This window comes from Magallana gigas, chromosome 6 (genome assembly GCF_963853765.1).
Source record: "Magallana gigas chromosome 6, xbMagGiga1.1, whole genome shotgun sequence".
Classification (NCBI taxonomy): Eukaryota; Metazoa; Mollusca; class Bivalvia; order Ostreida; family Ostreidae; genus Magallana; species Magallana gigas.
The window spans coordinates 16,652,442-16,670,167 of NC_088858.1; the positions used below are offsets into that span (position 1 = coordinate 16,652,442).

The window sequence follows — 17,726 nt, forward strand, 5'->3', positions numbered from 1 at the left end:
CTGCATTCAAAATATTTTTCTAATATTCCAAGTATATAGTGTTGTTATTTTATAACATCTGTATGACCATCTTCCGATCTAATGATCCCTCAAATGCTTGATATTTTTTTTACATGTTCAAAACAACTTTTGATAAATGGGATACATGTATTAAGTTTGTATAAGAACAATTTTCTAACCTGTTTTATTACAATGATAAAAAGAAGAGAAGATAGATTGAACTTTCAGGTTTTTCTCTTTATTAAGAAACTTTACATGTGTACAATAATAAACAAAACTGCATTGTCCAGCAAAATAGCCTGATTTCCATTGCACATACAGTAACCTTTTTCTGAACACCAAATCAGGCATTTGCTAAGTTTATCATTGAACATAGGAATAACAAAAAAGTTCTCGCCAAAACCTCATACATTTGATTAATGAGTCAAGAATACAATTGCGTCATAAACATAATGAAACAAAAAGCATTAATAAAAAAGAAAAAAAATTGCTATTCTCAAATATTTTTTTAACTGAACACATAAGATTTTTTTATAGTACATGTAAGTTTTATGTGTGGAAACCTATGGCTCATTTAAGTGGTAATTTGCTGTCAAAACAGAAAATCTAAAAGAATTTCAAAATTGAAGGCTGATCTTTGAAAAGAATTTTACCTCAATTGTTACATTTTCTAATAATATGACTTTCTTGCAAATTGGCATTTGACCAGATCAAATGAGCCAGCAAGGTTAGCACAATTTACATTTGATACATGATTTTCTGAATAATTGTGTAATGTCTATTGCACTATTGTTTTTCAGTACAGGTTTGCATAGACAGCAGTTGACCTATTCGTAGTGGAAAAACTTTGGCATCACCCATACTTTATACTAAACTCCAGCACCTCCACTAATGAACACAAGAAACTACAGGTGACAGCAGCTTGCTCTAGATATCTTGCTACATTTTCATCCATGTCCTTAGTATGAAATTTTATACTTAAATTCAAACCCGTAACTTAAAATCTACAAAAACTAAAACTGCTCAACTGCTCAGTTATGATATTCAGAACAGATTTTTGTTTTGTTTAAGTTTCATGATTTTTCAAATGTTTTTTTAAGTTTTTAAACTTAATAAAAACACAAAAATTTTGACATGTTAAAATGAACAGTAACTGTCCACTAAAAAAAAAACAGACAATTTTTGACAACTTAAAACGAAACCCAAATAAAATGATGACTAGCAAACCTTCTGAACACCATCAGCAGACGTACATTGTACCTGCCCATCTTTATACATAAACAATGGAAGATTTGAGCATAATGGAATACAAAAAAAGAAACCCTCTCAACAGTAAGTTAATGAATGACATTTGATGAATATGTAAAAGACGAGTGCAAATGCTGATAACAAGAATAAAATGATCAACCTTAATAAAAAGGTATAGGTAATTATATATAAGAGTGCCAAAATACAACAAGACCTATCACATAGGATTGAATCAAGATCATACACAATATATTTTTGATAGACATAATTGTCTAAGTAGAAATAAATCTCTGTTAAATTTCCCCCTTCCCCCATTTTAAAATGACCAAAATATCTGGTAACAAAAAAATAAATAATTTCCTTCATTATTTGATTACAAAAAATCAGTTTACAAAAAAAATTCCAAGAAATTCACGAGATTCATGATTTCTGATTTGATAAATTAATTTTTAAAATGCAATTTCCACAACGAAACATTCTTCAATCAGGTTTGGAAACAGTTTTGATTTTTTGTCACACTTTTTCTAAAGTTACTTTTTCTCATCAAAATTCCTTGAAACATAAATTCTACTTAACAATACAATTAGGAAAGGCCCTATATTTTAAAAAAAAGTGGCCCCTTAACAAATGTCCGTCTTCTAACAATTGTAAAGCACTAACAAGAGAGTATTACAGAACAAAATATATACACATGTATAACAAGTCAACAACTGTACAAGCCTGTAGCTATACCATGAGAAATGTTTCGGAGACCAGAGAGAAAAGCTCCGAGCCCCTTACCTCACTTGTTATTTATACTTTGATTGCCAAGTATGTCTTCATAATATGATGTAAAAAGTATTTAAAACTTTTAATATCAACACAGGTACCTCTCGAGTCCTATTTGTTATGTCATGTTCATTGGAGGAAGGTGTGAAAAAATGAAATATTGCATTTCTGTTAATTTTATGGATAAGTTTGCCCTTTTTTTTTTTAGAGGAAACTTAGTAGATAATGTTTTGATGATCACTTATTGTTGTCATGATAGAAAATGTTTAAATTTTCTGGAACACCTGTGGAATTTGATTGCACCCATATATGTAAAAAAAAAAAAAAAAAAATTTGATGAGCAGCTGGAATCTTTGGTAGATATGAATACTACACTAACCAATGGCACAATTTAATACAGAAGAAAAAATTCATAACAAACCTTAATTGCTGACATAACTTTAAAAAAAAAAAAGCCTCCTCATTGTTCAACAATGAATTTTTGAACACTGAACACTTCCTTTGCCAAATTTTTGAACACTAAATATTTCGTTTTTCCAAATTCTTTTTTGTGTCAAAACTAATTTTTTGGGGTAAAAACTAATTGTGGACAATTTTTTTCTTTTCTCTTTAAATACAAAGGAACGCAGACTTGGCAGTATACACTAAAATTGTTTACATAACAAATGTAAGAAGCACCAAATTACTGATAACAGGGGAAAAAATTAAACAAATGATCAAGCTAACAAGTGGGTGAGATATGATTTCTGCCAAAATACAAGAACAGTCACACATATGGAAGACTTCTGGAATAGTGTAACAAAAAAATGTGTCCCTGGTCCTCAATGCAAATCTCAGAATGGCAAGATGTCTACGAGCTGTCTATGCATCATTTGATGTGACCACGTTTGGCAGTAGGAGTTCTCCTTTTCCTGGGGGTAGAACCTCCAGAAGAAGCACCAGAGTCATTTACACTGTTTGAGGAACGTGTGGTACGAATTCCTGCCAAATTTAATAGAGCGTCGGCTCCCTCTTCGATCTTTTTCTGCTCCTCCTCATCTTCTTTGGAAACAGTTTTCCTGGCGGGCAGTTTTACAGTCATTCTGCGGTGTTTGGCGTTGCTATGATTCCGTCTGACGTCACCGTCCACCTCATCCATTTCACTGTCCCACTCGTCGTAACTCACGTCATCGTCGGAGAATTCCTCTTCCATGTCGTACTCATCTTCATCTCCATACTCGAATCCTTCGTCCACTGACGAGTCGGGGGACCCTGGATCTTTGTGAGATGTGGCACTATACGTGTGATCTTCGCTGGGGTTGGTGGTAAAAACTACGTCTTCTAAGTGACGGCGCTTTAATGACCCTGATCCAAGTTGCCTGAAATATGAACAAATATTGCTTCAATTGCTTACTCCTCTACCAAGAGAATTCTTCATTGTTGTCTCTATTGCAAAAATGTAAGATGTTTACATTGGAAATAATTCATAACCTTTAAGTTTAAAAAAAAAATCAATTTATTGCACCTTATTCCTTTCTTTTTATTTAATCAATCAACAACTATAATACTATTCAGGAACTGACAAAATAAATTGTATGCCTACCTCTGTTTCCTTTTCATACGTATTCTCTGTAGCATGGAGTTGTTATTATCTGTAATAAATAAAAAGAAATTAGAATATATAGGTTTTTTTCAAACTTCAACTACACTGAATTACTACATATTTTTGATAATTTTTATCCTAATAAGGCTTTCAGAGTAGCAATATGAATCAAGAATTGACATATCTCTAAACATAAAACGTCAATTTGTCATCAATATTGGCATCCAAAATGCATTTAGTTGAAATCATTTGCTGCTTTTAACATTTACTGTCTACTTCAATTTCGTCCTTATAGCCATTTTTTAACATAGCCAGCAAGTGGTTTGCTCAATAACTCAGTTTGTCTCCCATTTTGTGCATTTGCTAATTCCTCCAAATCAATAAAGGCAATATCAAAAGAAAGATGAACAAAAAATTCAATTTGAGGATCCTAGACAGTTAACAGAAGTGTTGGATCAATAAGGCAGAATACGGGAATCTAGTCCCCAATTGATCCGAGAAGGGGGACAGCCACTTCAGGGAAAGACTGAATCGTAACTAGAACCAAATTTAGAAAATTATGTCAACTGAATTGCCTTCGGCCAAAACAAATCCATAAACTTCGCCCTGAGCAGTAAATTCATTTCTAGGATTTGAATGTGCTCCATCTAGTTGAGGGAAAATGCATTAGATAATTAACTGAGTAAAGATACACAGACTAATAGTACACTTACCTTTTGTACTGAGCCCTTTCAGTGAAACAAGAGTCTGTGCAACATCCTGAATGTCAGAATCTGAAAAAAAAATAGACCACAGACCCTGATTACATGTACTACTGGTATTTACACAGAGATGAAATTCACTCTGATATTTCATGAAATATGCATGGTACTGTTATTACAGAAAATTAGCAACACAGAGTTATAAATTGAGCAAATCAATCAATGATAGTAAACTGATCCCACAAAACATATTTACACAGCAACAAATTAATTGATAGTTGATGTTAATGAGTTATTGGACTATCATTGGGAGCAGTAATAAAATATCTATACGGATCAGTCTGTCAATTTTCATTGAGAAAAAATGATTTGGGGCAAACTTAAAAAAAAAATTTCATTACATTTTCCTAACAGTGTTCCATTGTATGTACGCATTAACTTAAAATTTGCTATATGAAGGAACAATTTCATTAAAAAATCTGTAATATATTCATTGGCTTAAAAAAATAACTGTTACAATTAAAAAAAATTTTTTGGACACATATTCTTGTTAATTTTTTTTTTTCAAATCTTAACCACATCTCTATGATAATGAAATTTGCTGTCACTGCCCTATCCATGTAATCAGATCCGCATCAGGCGATGTTCACACAAATGCTTTATTGTACTTCTCAAATTTCAGACAAAGAAACACTCGAGAGACCCTGATGTAAAACAAATCCTTGTGATGGTAGCATCTGTGTAATGAATGTTTGTTGGTTGCCATGGCAATCTTTTCATAGATATCTTGTTTGGCTAACACATACAAGTGGGATGGCTACAAAAATTGATTGATATTCAAGAGTAATGTGACACCCCTGCTGCCGTCTTGACAGTTGGAAGGTACTTCATTATGTGGGACTGTGTGCATAGAATTGGCTCTTTATCACCACTGCATTGTCATTTTACACTCACCTATATCATTGTTATTGGACTGAGCCAATCTTTTACTCAGGAAAGGAAACAAATCTAAAATGAAAAAAGAAAAAAAATTAACACTCGATCAATTATCTTTTTCAAAATTCTTTAGATCAAGACTTTAAAGAAACACCTAGCCAATCAAACACTTTTTCTTGCATTCTTTTTACACTAGCTTTAATTCCTCAATTCGCCAGATGTATGGAGAATAAATTACGTGCATCAGTGAATCTTTATCAAGAGAGAATATTCAGTGTCTTGGTTAATTATCATAGTCAATTGCTGACTTTCCTATCTTGATATTGTACACTACATAGTGGAGAGCATATATAAGGACTTACGAGGTGACACGGTGTTTGGCCCCATCCTAGGAGAGAGGGGCAATGGCCCTGTTATCTGCTTGCCACTGAAATAACGATTTTTAAAGGGTTATAAAACAGATGATACAATTATCTCTTGTGCTATTTTATTTAATCTGCTTGCTACATCAGCACCAACCCTCTAAAAACAATCAATGCTGGTGGTGTTCAAGCCTCCAGTCTCCATGGCAATAATTAACTCTTCGGCAGATTCTTTTTTTTTATAAGGTGATTATAATATGAATTTGTGATTTGAGTGCTCATGTCAGTTTGTTCAACAGCAATCACATGCAAACAGAGTTTGTACTCCACTGGGTAGGAAATATCACCACACATTAAATGGTATGATAAAGAAAAGACAAACAAAAGCACAGCAGGCGTTGATGTTAAGCCATGAAAAGGTGACAAAATCACCTGTTGAGGTCAGTTACAAGAAGCTATATAACAGGTCAACCCATTCTCACACTGTGCTCACACCTTACCACGACTACAGACATGCTAAAAACATAACAAATATCATTTATTACGCCAAGCCTAACACCCACATGAGGTTTGTTTTTGTAGAACAGAGTAGTTAAAATCACAATTTCTTCCTGGCTTTTTTACCATTCATAGATATGTACAGTATATAGATCTAAAAAAAATCCATCAAACAGCCGTAGGAAATGACCAACTGTAGGTTTATATTGATTTGTTCAAAGGCTTCATAAACTGGTGGACATTGTATCCGTAACAGTATTAGTAAAGGAGGAAATAAGAAGCACTCTACTGATAGTTAGTGGTTGTAAATTAGATGATAACGATGATTTAAAATCACTGATAGCAACAGACACTTGAAAAAAGACACTGGCTTTAATATGCATGATTATATGATATTTACATAATACATGTGTTTAAATACTGAGGAAATTTGTATTTAGATGTTTTCCTAATTAATCATCTGACATCAATATTGACTAGTGCTGTACTATGAACTACGGTACCTGCTGTAAATGCTCATAAATGTGGGTCTCTAAATACTCTTTAAAATGTATGAAAACAACTCCTGAAAATATGGATGGAGATAACTAACACCCAAGCTATCTTAAATATTACGTAAAAACCAATATTACTGTCAAGATCTTATTGTCTGAGCCATGCATGTAAGAGCATTTGGCTTCCTGCTCCATCCATAATCAATATGAAAAGTCTTAAAGGTGGAGTTGAACAATTTCTTATATATTGGGGTTTACTAGTCACAAGAGCACTGTAATGCATGGTATTCATGGGAAACAATTGGGTATTGCTTGATATATACTTACTCATGGATGTAAGTGTACTGGGGCTGGGGCTGAGGGTTGGCCAGCATCTGTAGTTGGTGGTAGGGGTGGTAGGGTGTCTTCCTCAGGGCCTGTAGCAGGTTGGGTCGATAGTCGGGGTCAATACACCACAAGGATCCCTTACCAATGGACTGTAATTATAACAAACTATCTTATTATCTGGGACAATCAATCATGCTTACTGCTAATTATCTTGTTAATATGATGAATAGCCTGAAAGTGAATTAAAAGGTCAATCTCTCTCTCCAACATGAACGGCAGTCTTCCTTAAGTGAGAAGTAAAGTTATAAAAAGTTGACACATCTGCCATATGCAATAAATATCCTACTTCACAAGCCTAAATGTCACTTTGTCAATGAGGAAAGAATGGACATGTAGCATTTCCTTAACATTGTGTCTTTGGCCACCTATTAACATTAGCAAGAGATTGGGATATCAGGAATCTGGTTGATTTTATTTTAATGTTGATAGGAATTTGAGCACCAAGCAGCATGTGTTATAATTAGATACAGAAGTACAAAAACCAGTTCCACTCTGAGGGCATTTAGAAACTGTAACCTGAGAACAGTGTCACATGTTCACTTGTAAACCCAGAGCAGATGGCAGCTTGTAAAGATAGGCCTAGCACTCCACTGAGCATATAAGAACCACTATCACGAGGTGCCTAGCTATACAAGTCTCCCCAAATTAGCGACAGAAACATGAAGTTTAACTACAGACAGAAACATGAAGTTAAATCATTGTTTCCTTTGTTACATATCTGGTATTTTTAACATGTTTTGAATGGCTTAGAACTTGTTTAATCTTGGTCTTGTCATCATTACTGTAGGTATTGATAAGAAGTTACGCTGATGGAGAATATCTTGACCTTTGAAGTGTGCCTGGGATACAACATCCAACCTACCCCCTACATCAGAGTGGACCCTTGTTATCTCCCGAATACCTCGTCCCTCAGATGTGCATAACTATTTGATAGATTACAGAGATCCCACTCTCAAGATGTACTTATCAAGTGCTAAATACCAACAAAACACGGGTCCCTTCTAGACTTCACACGGTTTCACCTGTTGGTGTTTATTAGTGGAGGAATGTACCTTGGTCTAATGCATAGGTCACCTCAGGGCCGTTCTGACTGTCCGGGCTTAATTAGAACTTTATTTACTTGTTTACCTTCATTGAGACCTGTTTAATGCTTTGAAAACATTGTGTGCTTGTGAAAATTATAGTATTTTGACCATTGATCATACACAATAAAGAGATATTATTTATTGATGGCACGCCAAATCTGCACCAAAATCTTCCAATAATTGCATTGATTACATAACAATGGACTGATTGCCATACTAAGTTCAGACTTAATTCTTTTATCCGGCAATAGGCATTACTCATATAACCATATGTTGAAATAAAAGAAAATTTATATATTGATTATTTTATTAACAAGTTTAATTAACAGTGAACAATTCATTTTCAATAAAAGAATTCCACTGTCTGATTTTGCATGTAAAATCAATATCATTTACTAATCATAATCAAACATGGTTGCTAATAAATCAAAATGATGAAATTGAAATCAAATTCTCATTTTTTTTATGTTTATGATACTCATGAATGTTTTATATGCTTAAACTTTAAGTTGATTAAAGCAGATTTAAATGGAGTCAGTGATTTTTCTCTGTTTTTAAAAAAGGGTTCTGTGGCTTTCTAAATGGATAAAATAATGAAGCTAGGTTATGTCAGTTGAAAAAACAAGTATTACTGTATAAATAGATACACTATTCAGTAATGTTCTTATTCCATATTTTGCATATTGTATTACTGGGTGTTTTAATTTTTTTGAAATGTGCAAGTTACATTGGGATAAAATTTGTGGGTTTTTTTCAAGGAGAGAGGGCTAAAATTTGGACATTCACTGGCCCAAAGATAAAACTTTCCACAAAAGCAAATCTAAAGGGAGATAATGCAGTTCTGACTATAAAAGAATTCTGTACACAAAAGCTGATTTAAAGGGAGATAATACAGTTTTGACTTTCATTTTGTCCATAGGCTATATAAATGTAACTTACCTGGCCTCTTTCCTTGTCCACTTTCTTGAAGCATTTGTTGAGAGACAGGTTATGGCGTACGGAATTCTTCCACCCTGTAGGAGCATGTTGAAAATAGGGGAAGTGATTCAGGATCCACGAGTAGATGTCCTTCACTGGCAGTCTCTTATGAGGCGAGTCCTCGATGGCCATGAAGATGAGGCAAGAGAAGGAGTAGGGAGGCTTGCTGTTGATGTGTTTCTGCGGGTTGTACGGAACGTGAGGGGGATGGGACTGGTTGATGTGGTTCCCACTTAACATGTCACCATTCTCCTTCTGATCATCCTCACTGTCCTCATCAGCACAGGCGATGTTCTTCAGCAGGTTGCTGTCTTGTAGCCAGGACAGGGGCTTGAGGTCGTCATCGCTGTCGATGGGTCCTTTCTCCAAACGGAGTTCTGCGAAACAGCTGCTACTGAGGAAGTCACCCTTAAGGTCGTCATCCTCACTGTCTGATTCTGGCTGCATACACTGAAGGGCTCGGGACAGGGCGCTCCCAGGAAAACTTTGGCTCAAACTGTTAACTAGTCGCTCTCGCATGGAGGCATCACTCTCTTCAAATCGACTTCCAGGAACCATGTTTCTGCCTTGACTATTGCATTAGTTTTTTGCTGAAATACAAAGAAGACAAAATAAAAACTCCTGACAGATACTTGGTGAATCATCTCTGTAAGAAGACCAGCTACTGAATGCCCAGAAATGAGAAAAAAAAAATCAAGAGATAACCACACAAATGGAATCACCATGGTGATCAGTGTGACAACAGATGTACATTGTCAGAGCCAGCCTTGGGAAATGGAGATCCTTATCAGAAGTTTTAGTGGAGGTTTACTTTTCATAATCAGATAACTAAGTTTTGAATGCAATTCTGATTAAGTATCTTATACATAATTTTAAGGAATTATTATTTTTTTTAAATCATACTCCTTTTTTTTTAATGTGAGTTTATCTATATTTTATCATTTTTATAAAACTGTTGGTTTCCTTTTAATATTTCTTCATAAATAAATTTTTAATGCTGTTTTAATCTCAAGAGCTTTCTGAGTCATTCTCTGTATTTTTTTTTTAGTCCAGATTATCATTTATTAATGAGAATCGTGTCTACTGTCTGCATACAATAATTTTATTCAAATGACAAGAGCAATTGTTTATAAGTTACCATGGAAACTCTCCAATGAAGTTGTCACTGAATATGCATTTTTAAATTATAACCGAGTTCAATCTCAATGCTCTTACTTTAATTGGTGAATACCCAGGTTCCATTGTCATTATGACGTAGAATTGATCCATTGAAAAGCATGGCAAGTACTTTTATTCACCTTGAAAAAAATCCATTGAAGACAAAGGAAGCTTTTGATTATGATAGCATCTGGGAATCACATGGGTGGTTGCCTTGACAGGATGTAAACAGTTTGTAACCTCACTTTTCATTGGCTGACTTTGACTGATGCTGCTGCTGACGAGATTACCTGCATTTTCACCTGATGCCATCCACCTAACCAACAGGTAAGTGATTCCAATATGCTAAACTAAATTGCTTTTATATTGCTACCCTTGCTAGTGTTAAAACTATTTCCCTGTCAAAAATTAATGAAACAAAAATCTAAATGTTAATCTACTTGTTCTTTTGTAAAACCTTTTCATGATTTTTTGACAAATTAACATATTCTTGATTCCTGCTGTGTAGTGTGCTGGTGTCAGCCATTACTGACAACAAACCCAGGCATTCACAGTGGGGGAAGTCTGAGTGTCACCAACTATTTCACATGTTTTACTGTTGATTTCTCCTCATTAGCAATTAACAAAGTTTACTTCAATTCATAGATGGTCAGAATTTTGGCATGTTTATTGAGATTATTTTCACACATTTTCATGGGAATAAATCTTATTTTTCTTTTATGTAACAACAATGATTTTTTATGTATTGGTAATTTCATCCAACATCTGTTGTAACTTAATCCAGTATACATGACTGTTGATTTTTAAATCACTTCAGGTAGTTTCATCAATCAATACATCAGATCAAAGTGCTCCGATTGGTTTGTATATATATTTATAGATTTAAATGACCATTTAAAGGTCCCTGTATCAATACATTAGCACATGGCTAGATTTTCCCACATTTTCAGTGAAAATAATAGTAACAGTTTCTGAAATAACTATTAAACAAAGAAGAAAATATGTCAACCTAATCTCTCAAAGTCAGAAATCCCTCCCACATCTGTACACATATCCTCCATATTGTTATTCTGTCACATGTTTACTTCACACTGTCCTATATTTTCCTGTTTGATAAGAGATTATATATGCTTAGTTTCTAATGGATTTGCCTACCTGATCTTTTTAATCCTTGTCTATTTACTTCCTCTCATTTCAGATGAAGATCAACAAAGTTTTGACAACTTTTCCCAGTTTTCTGGGAAAGTTTTACAACAAAAATGGCTGTCTCCAAGTTACCAACTCATCACCTAGAGAACTGTATGCTGGGATAGCTCATCACTTAGATAGCAAATTTGATTGGCTGAATGCTCCCAAACCAGTCAAGTGATACAAACTATTTTTATGCACAGCGACCTCATATTTAACAGGCATCATTGTCATAGCAACCTATTACAGTTGTCCTGGCAACGTACATGCCTCAGAATATTCTAATTAGAAGCCCCCAGCCAGCAGTTTTCGCCCTGGCTATGCACAGATTGTTTGTTAGGAAGTGTACTTCCTTGCCTGGGGCACTAGTTTCTTTACGATTTTCTTCTGACATCCTAATTATTCCCATTACATCATGCCTCTGGGCAGTCAAGAAAACACAGCAGGGAAGTGCTGGATTTTCACACCTGTCATAAAGTGGGGAGAGCGTCTTATATTCTTATACAGGGGAAATATTTTAAATCAAAACAAATTGTGGGAGGGTGGATTTTTTTTTCTTAAAAACATTTTAAATACCTTACTGAAAAAATCTAGCACACCTTGTAGTGTAGGCTTACCTATTTTTAGAGAAAAATTATTTCCCTCATTTAACACAAGGAGTGCTTTAAATCCCACGCCTGGACTCTGTGTCCCCTCTTTCACTAAACTGACACCTGCATGGTTGACATACTTATCAGCAGAGGGAGAGAGAGAGAGATACCTAAATAACTGGGAGGATATATTCTGTCTATCTGATAAAGTCACATACATGTATATATACATTGCATATTGATGATAAAACTTGAACAAACCTTAACTGCTAGTCTGACACAGAGAAACACACATTTGCAGTGTTACTTTACCCTGAGTGAAAACATCCTGGAAACCTACTCTTTATTTCCTCAACAACCCGACTGCTTCCTGTTTAAATAACCTTATTTCATGCACTTGTAGATTTAATCATAGCTTATACATTTCTCCGGCAGATGTTATGATATCTTTCCATGATGTATATTTTTAAAGATTGATATTAAACTGTCACTGAAAGAAATGAATGTCTGTGTTGTTTATCAGTTTACTATTAGCTGCATCAAGAAATGCATTCCTGCTCCTCCAAATAATGAATTCTGACAAACTTGTGTATTATGTGTGGAGGCTAAATATTGAGCTGCCAATAATTGGCAATGTGTGAGTGTGTGTGCCGAAAGAATAGGCCCACAGGAGTTGAGTTGGACACTGGTTTATACTGACACTGTCAAAGGCAGACTCCTGATCAATAGGGAAAATAGGGTCATAACCAATCACATGCCAGCTGCCATGGAAACCATACACATTTCTTTTATTTCAGCTTGTAACAGATGTAAGATCTGATATAGTTTCTATAGAAACCTTATCAACAGCTGGAGAGAGGGCGAGAAGAAAGAACAGTTTCTTACTTGAACAATTTTGAAAATAGTAAAAAATGCATTTTTAAAATTTGTGTTTTTAAATTATGAAATAAAAGCATTCTTTTTTAGTAATTTTAAAAACTGATAAATCTAAGCCCAAGAGAACTTGATGCATATTGCATAACATGTTTGATTATTTTGATTTTGCTTGAAATACTAGATTTTATTCATATGCAAAATATTTCCTCACATAAATAGTATGGGTGCCAAGTTAGTTGATCAAATGGTCTTTATAGGATTATAAATTATTGGCTAATATATAATTTAAGACTTTCCCTTTTTATCATGATACAGTAATATTATATTCCATCTTTTTTGACATTCTGCGTTTAAAACTGTTCATGAATACTCTTGCTCAGTTTGCATTTTTAAGATTACAACAATGATATAGTTTTATGCTCTAGTTGGTGAAAAAACAATGGTTCATTGTTGTTTGATATTTTTTCTGGACAATTTCTTTGACATGGTTAAGCTATGAAAATATAGACCAAACTTGCTGATTCAAATCTGTTCATGCATTCTTTAGATTATATCATATGAAAATATTTGTAAAGATGAAAGGTGGGATTTAAAAGATAAAATCACATTGAATTTTAATATACTTTAAATTAACTAATTCTCTACCATTCAAATTACTGGTATTTTATCAAACTTTTTGAGTGATTGTTATCAGGAATATACTTTTCTCCAAATCATTTGTTAAATTTTATCACACTTAAATTCAAAGTTATAATTTTAATAACTCCAAAACTGAAAATCTTTTATTTTAATGAATTATTCAGTATAAAATGATTCTTTTGCCTCTATTTTTTTTTAAATGATCATCAAGCATTAAAATTAATTCACAGGTTTAAATAATATTTCCAATAAACCTCTACATATTTTCTCACCAATTTTTCAATATATCACTTTCTAAGTATAATTAAGATTCCTACCTGTGACACCAAATGGCTTCTTCTCATATATGTAGGATTAACCAGGGACAGTAAGCCATATAAATAAGATAGTATTTTCAAATATCATCATATACTTTAAGAGTTGCTCATAATTACTCTGGCAAACAAACATTTAATCCAACTTTCTTTGAAGATAAGTAGATAATCTTTTTGTAACAGGTGATCTCAAAACTCTTAATTAAATAATTAATACTTGTTAATTGATCAGTATAGCTCAGACCTTTTTAACAATACCTACAATAACTATTTTATCACCTGTGTTTTCTTAGCAATAACACAATGGGAGGACAGTAACCATTATCTCAGATTATGTAATCGTTTTATCTCCCGCTGTTTAACTGGACGCTGTAAACATATGATTAACGCCACCAGCTCTTAAACAAAACTTCGTGTACTGAACTACATTTAACCCTGGTTTAATTTCAAATAATTGGTTTATTTTTTAATACACAAAATGCATTTTGAATCAAAAGCCTAGATCTATGCCATAAAAGTAACATAGAATATAGATCTAGGCCTATAGGTCTCCTGGATTTTCGCTTTACCGTTCGTTATACGAGGTGCAATTTGCCGATATCATTAAAACCACCCGATTTAACTTTACGTATTCGTCAATTGAAAAACAGTAACAAAAATTCATCATTCTGCGTATAAAGCCAGTATCATTCAAGACCACGCTTTCACCCTATATTGAATTTTAAAAATGGAGGCATCCTCAGTTTACATATGCGTTCTTTCTTTCGGAGATTTCCCCCAGAGTACAAAGAGGTAAACATAAGGATAATAGTTATTTCAAACAACTTAAGATAAAATAAAATATTATTGTTCTATATTTCATTAAAGATTTTAATGTCACAATAAAATATTAGCAAAGATATCGTTCTTTTTCGCGGGAAATGAAATGTAAACATGACGGCGTGGCCTGCGAATCTGCTTGGTTTTTACATGAAAAAATATAAACTAAGACTACAACATTCCCTATGTGCACAGAAATTACTTATTGTAAGACTTTTAAAATATGTTTCATTTGCCTAATAATTCTAAATTCAAATAAATACTCACATAAGGCTTCGAAATAGGGTCAGTCCGCGAGTCAAACCGGAAGAATACTGAACCACGTGATAACGCCACAAGATGGTTACCACGACACGTGTTTAGAGTTATTTCCCTCGATGATCGGACTATGTCATCAACGAAAACAAGCACAATGTCACACAAAAACAAACAAAACTTTAGTAGATAAAAACTCTTAACATGAAACTATTGTTTTCATTAAATTCTCTATTGATTTGTGGTTCAATATTCCAACTTTTATTGGATAAATATGAAAATCAATTATATTATAAGTGTCTTAATTATTTATTACCTTATTATATTGTCATTTATTTATTTCGAAAGAATATAAGAATCAATATGATTATCCGACATAAGCGTCCGATAAACTAATATTTTAAATTAAGGAGGATATTTGGAGCATTAGGCCTATAATAATATTTTTGATATAATATATATCATACATAAATTCAGTTAATAAATTTTTTTTTAAAAAGGAGCCAGGAAAACTTTTGCACATGGTTGTTAAATTAAAAATATATTAATAAAACTGACTTTATTATTTTTATCAATATTGGTAAAATTGAATTCGATATATGTATCCATTATCTGATTATAACATGTTTGCATATGGTACCTATTGCATTCACGCTCTATCATTTATTTGATATAAGTATACAACGTTCACTAACTCTATATATATAACCGCGATTTACACGAATTAACATTTTTTTTTTTAAATGCCTTTAACAATATTGCAATTAAAAAAGTAATAAGCAACATACAGAATTAGAGAAAGGAAAAATTAAGGGCATGTGTTTTGGGGGTTTTTTTTCTGTTTCCTTCATGTTTATCACGACTTATTTTGTACAATTTCGAGTACTCTTTTAGTTCTACCTTACAAATAATCACGTTCTTTGTAACTGGATCGACAACTTCAATACAGTATTTCAAATATCGCAACTTTGAGCCAGTATTTTTAATATAATTGCAAGTTTATAGTTTAAGAAATGTTTTATTAAAAAATATACATATAATTACATGTATATAAGTGAATGTGTATTGAACAGCAGGCAAAAATAGCCTATGTTAGTTCTCTCCATCAGATATCAAGGTATAAATATTTCTAATTCTAATAGTGTATACTTTTCAATGTTTTACATAGATGTTTTAAATTGTAAGTTTTAAAGGGACTTGGACACGATTTAAGATCAAAAATTTTATTTTTTATGTATAAAATGGTTAAATGGTGCATTTTAAATGATTGACCAAAATATTACACGTTAAAGTCAAGTTACAAGCGAGATACAGAGGCAATAATTGATAGTAATGTAAACAAAGCTCGAGTCTTATAGATGTTTACAAAAAATATAATGTAGAATTTTACCATTTCTTAGACAAAATGACATGTAAAAACAATTTAAACTAATTCAATATCTTCATAAATACTATTATCAACAAAAGAAAGTTACATTTGATTGAAACTTACACCAATACAACACATATGTAAAAATGACAATATTCGAGCTTTGTTTACAAAACAAAGAATTATGAACTCTGTATCTTGCTTATAACTTGATATCTGAGTTTCACATTTTAACATAGTATTATAAACTTCTATATTTATCAGTATAAACATTGAAAATGGAAAAATAAAATTTGAAAATTTTAAGTCAAATCGTGTCCAAGTCCCTTTAATGCTAGTATTGGATTTATAAAAATAATAAAATCGCGTGATGTACAATATACCTCTTGTTGATTTTAAGTGATAGAAGCTAAATCAACAGTTATGCACTTATAACTTGTTGGGCTTTTTTGGCGTTATTAAGACGCTCACTCCATTGTGTATAATATAACTCATTTGTCTGAGATACCACGAGGAAGGAAGCCCTGTGTTAGGAGTTCCCCGCAAGTAGGAAAAAGACAGTCCTCGTTAGCTTAAAATTAAGAGAGTGGATTTTTAAGTCTTTCGAGCAAAATGAAAGTACGTGTATTGACATTTATTTAAACATAAATATTTTCTTTTTGTGGTCCATGCTGGCAAGAAAGTAGCAAGCATCATAGAAAAATACACAACCCTTGCAGGCAATCGTTTTTATTGTGTGCATGGGTGGGGGGGGGGGAGGTGTGGTCAACCTCATAAAAAAAATTTTGACAAGCGCCCCCCCCCCCCATAGGAAAATTATCCAATCCCGAAATATTTAAAATCCTAATCCGTGGAGAAGGGGGAAGGGGCAGAAACTTGTACATACGGAAGACCAAAGAAGGCATTTCAGTTGTGTTTATTCATATATCTCTTGTTCGTACGGAAGACCAAACTCCCGGAAGGCATTCCAATCGTGTATATTCATATACCTCTCTGAATTTCTTCTCAGTTATCAATATAGTATAGACAGAGTAGACAAACTTTTGTTCGTTGATTGAATATAGAATAGATGCTTTTTTAATATATTGATCATAAAGAAATGTGACGTCAGTTTGTGCATTCCGTGCATATTCAAAAGACAATCTAACTCAGTCCAAATAAAAACCACCCAATTTTCCTTACACTCGTCAGCACTTGTCCCTAACGAATGAACAGGGAAGAGGAATGGTTTTTATCAGACAGAATATTGCTACGTTTCGATCGATCGTAAAATAATTCTCCTTTGAAATTATAAAATATACTGTATAATACATTTAAAAGAGAATACTACGATGGCGTATTAATTTTGTCATACGAAATTTTTTAATTACTTAACTTCAAAGTTGTTAAACATTATTCTCATTTTACTTTACATCAGTTAAAACGTGTTAAAGCAACTTTATAATATATCTAGAAATATGACGAACCATAAAACACGTA

The 17,726-nt window shown here is 33.1% G+C and overlaps 1 protein-coding gene and 1 long non-coding RNA gene across 7 annotated transcripts; one reads left to right on the top strand and one right to left on the bottom strand.

Moving 5' to 3' along the window:
* Positions 1 to 216: 216 nt before the first annotated feature.
* LOC105333359 (forkhead box protein N3) lies at positions 217 to 15,017 on the bottom strand. 6 transcript variants are annotated; one of them, XM_034468364.2, is made up of 8 exons: positions 14,891 to 15,017; positions 9,001 to 9,629; positions 6,917 to 7,065; positions 5,598 to 5,662; positions 5,254 to 5,307; positions 4,312 to 4,371; positions 3,599 to 3,647; positions 217 to 3,374 (listed from the first exon to the last, which is right to left on the bottom strand). In XM_034468364.2, the coding sequence occupies exons 2-8, from the start codon at positions 9,595 to 9,597 to the stop codon at positions 2,885 to 2,887; spliced, it is 1,464 nt and encodes a 487-aa protein (XP_034324255.2). In that variant the 5' UTR covers positions 9,598 to 9,629; positions 14,891 to 15,017; the 3' UTR covers positions 217 to 2,884. The 6 variants fall into 6 exon arrangements, with proteins under 6 accessions (XP_034324255.2, XP_065945047.1, XP_034324256.2 ...); XM_066088975.1 differs by lacking the exon at positions 14,891 to 15,017 and adding an exon at positions 13,808 to 13,828; XM_034468365.2 differs by lacking the exon at positions 14,891 to 15,017 and adding an exon at positions 12,237 to 12,428.
* LOC105333361 (uncharacterized) lies at positions 10,429 to 11,536 on the top strand. The gene is made up of 3 exons (XR_900945.4): positions 10,429 to 10,524; positions 11,015 to 11,057; positions 11,396 to 11,536. It is a non-coding gene; the product is annotated as an uncharacterized lncRNA (long non-coding RNA).
* Positions 15,018 to 17,726: the final 2,709 nt, after the last annotated feature.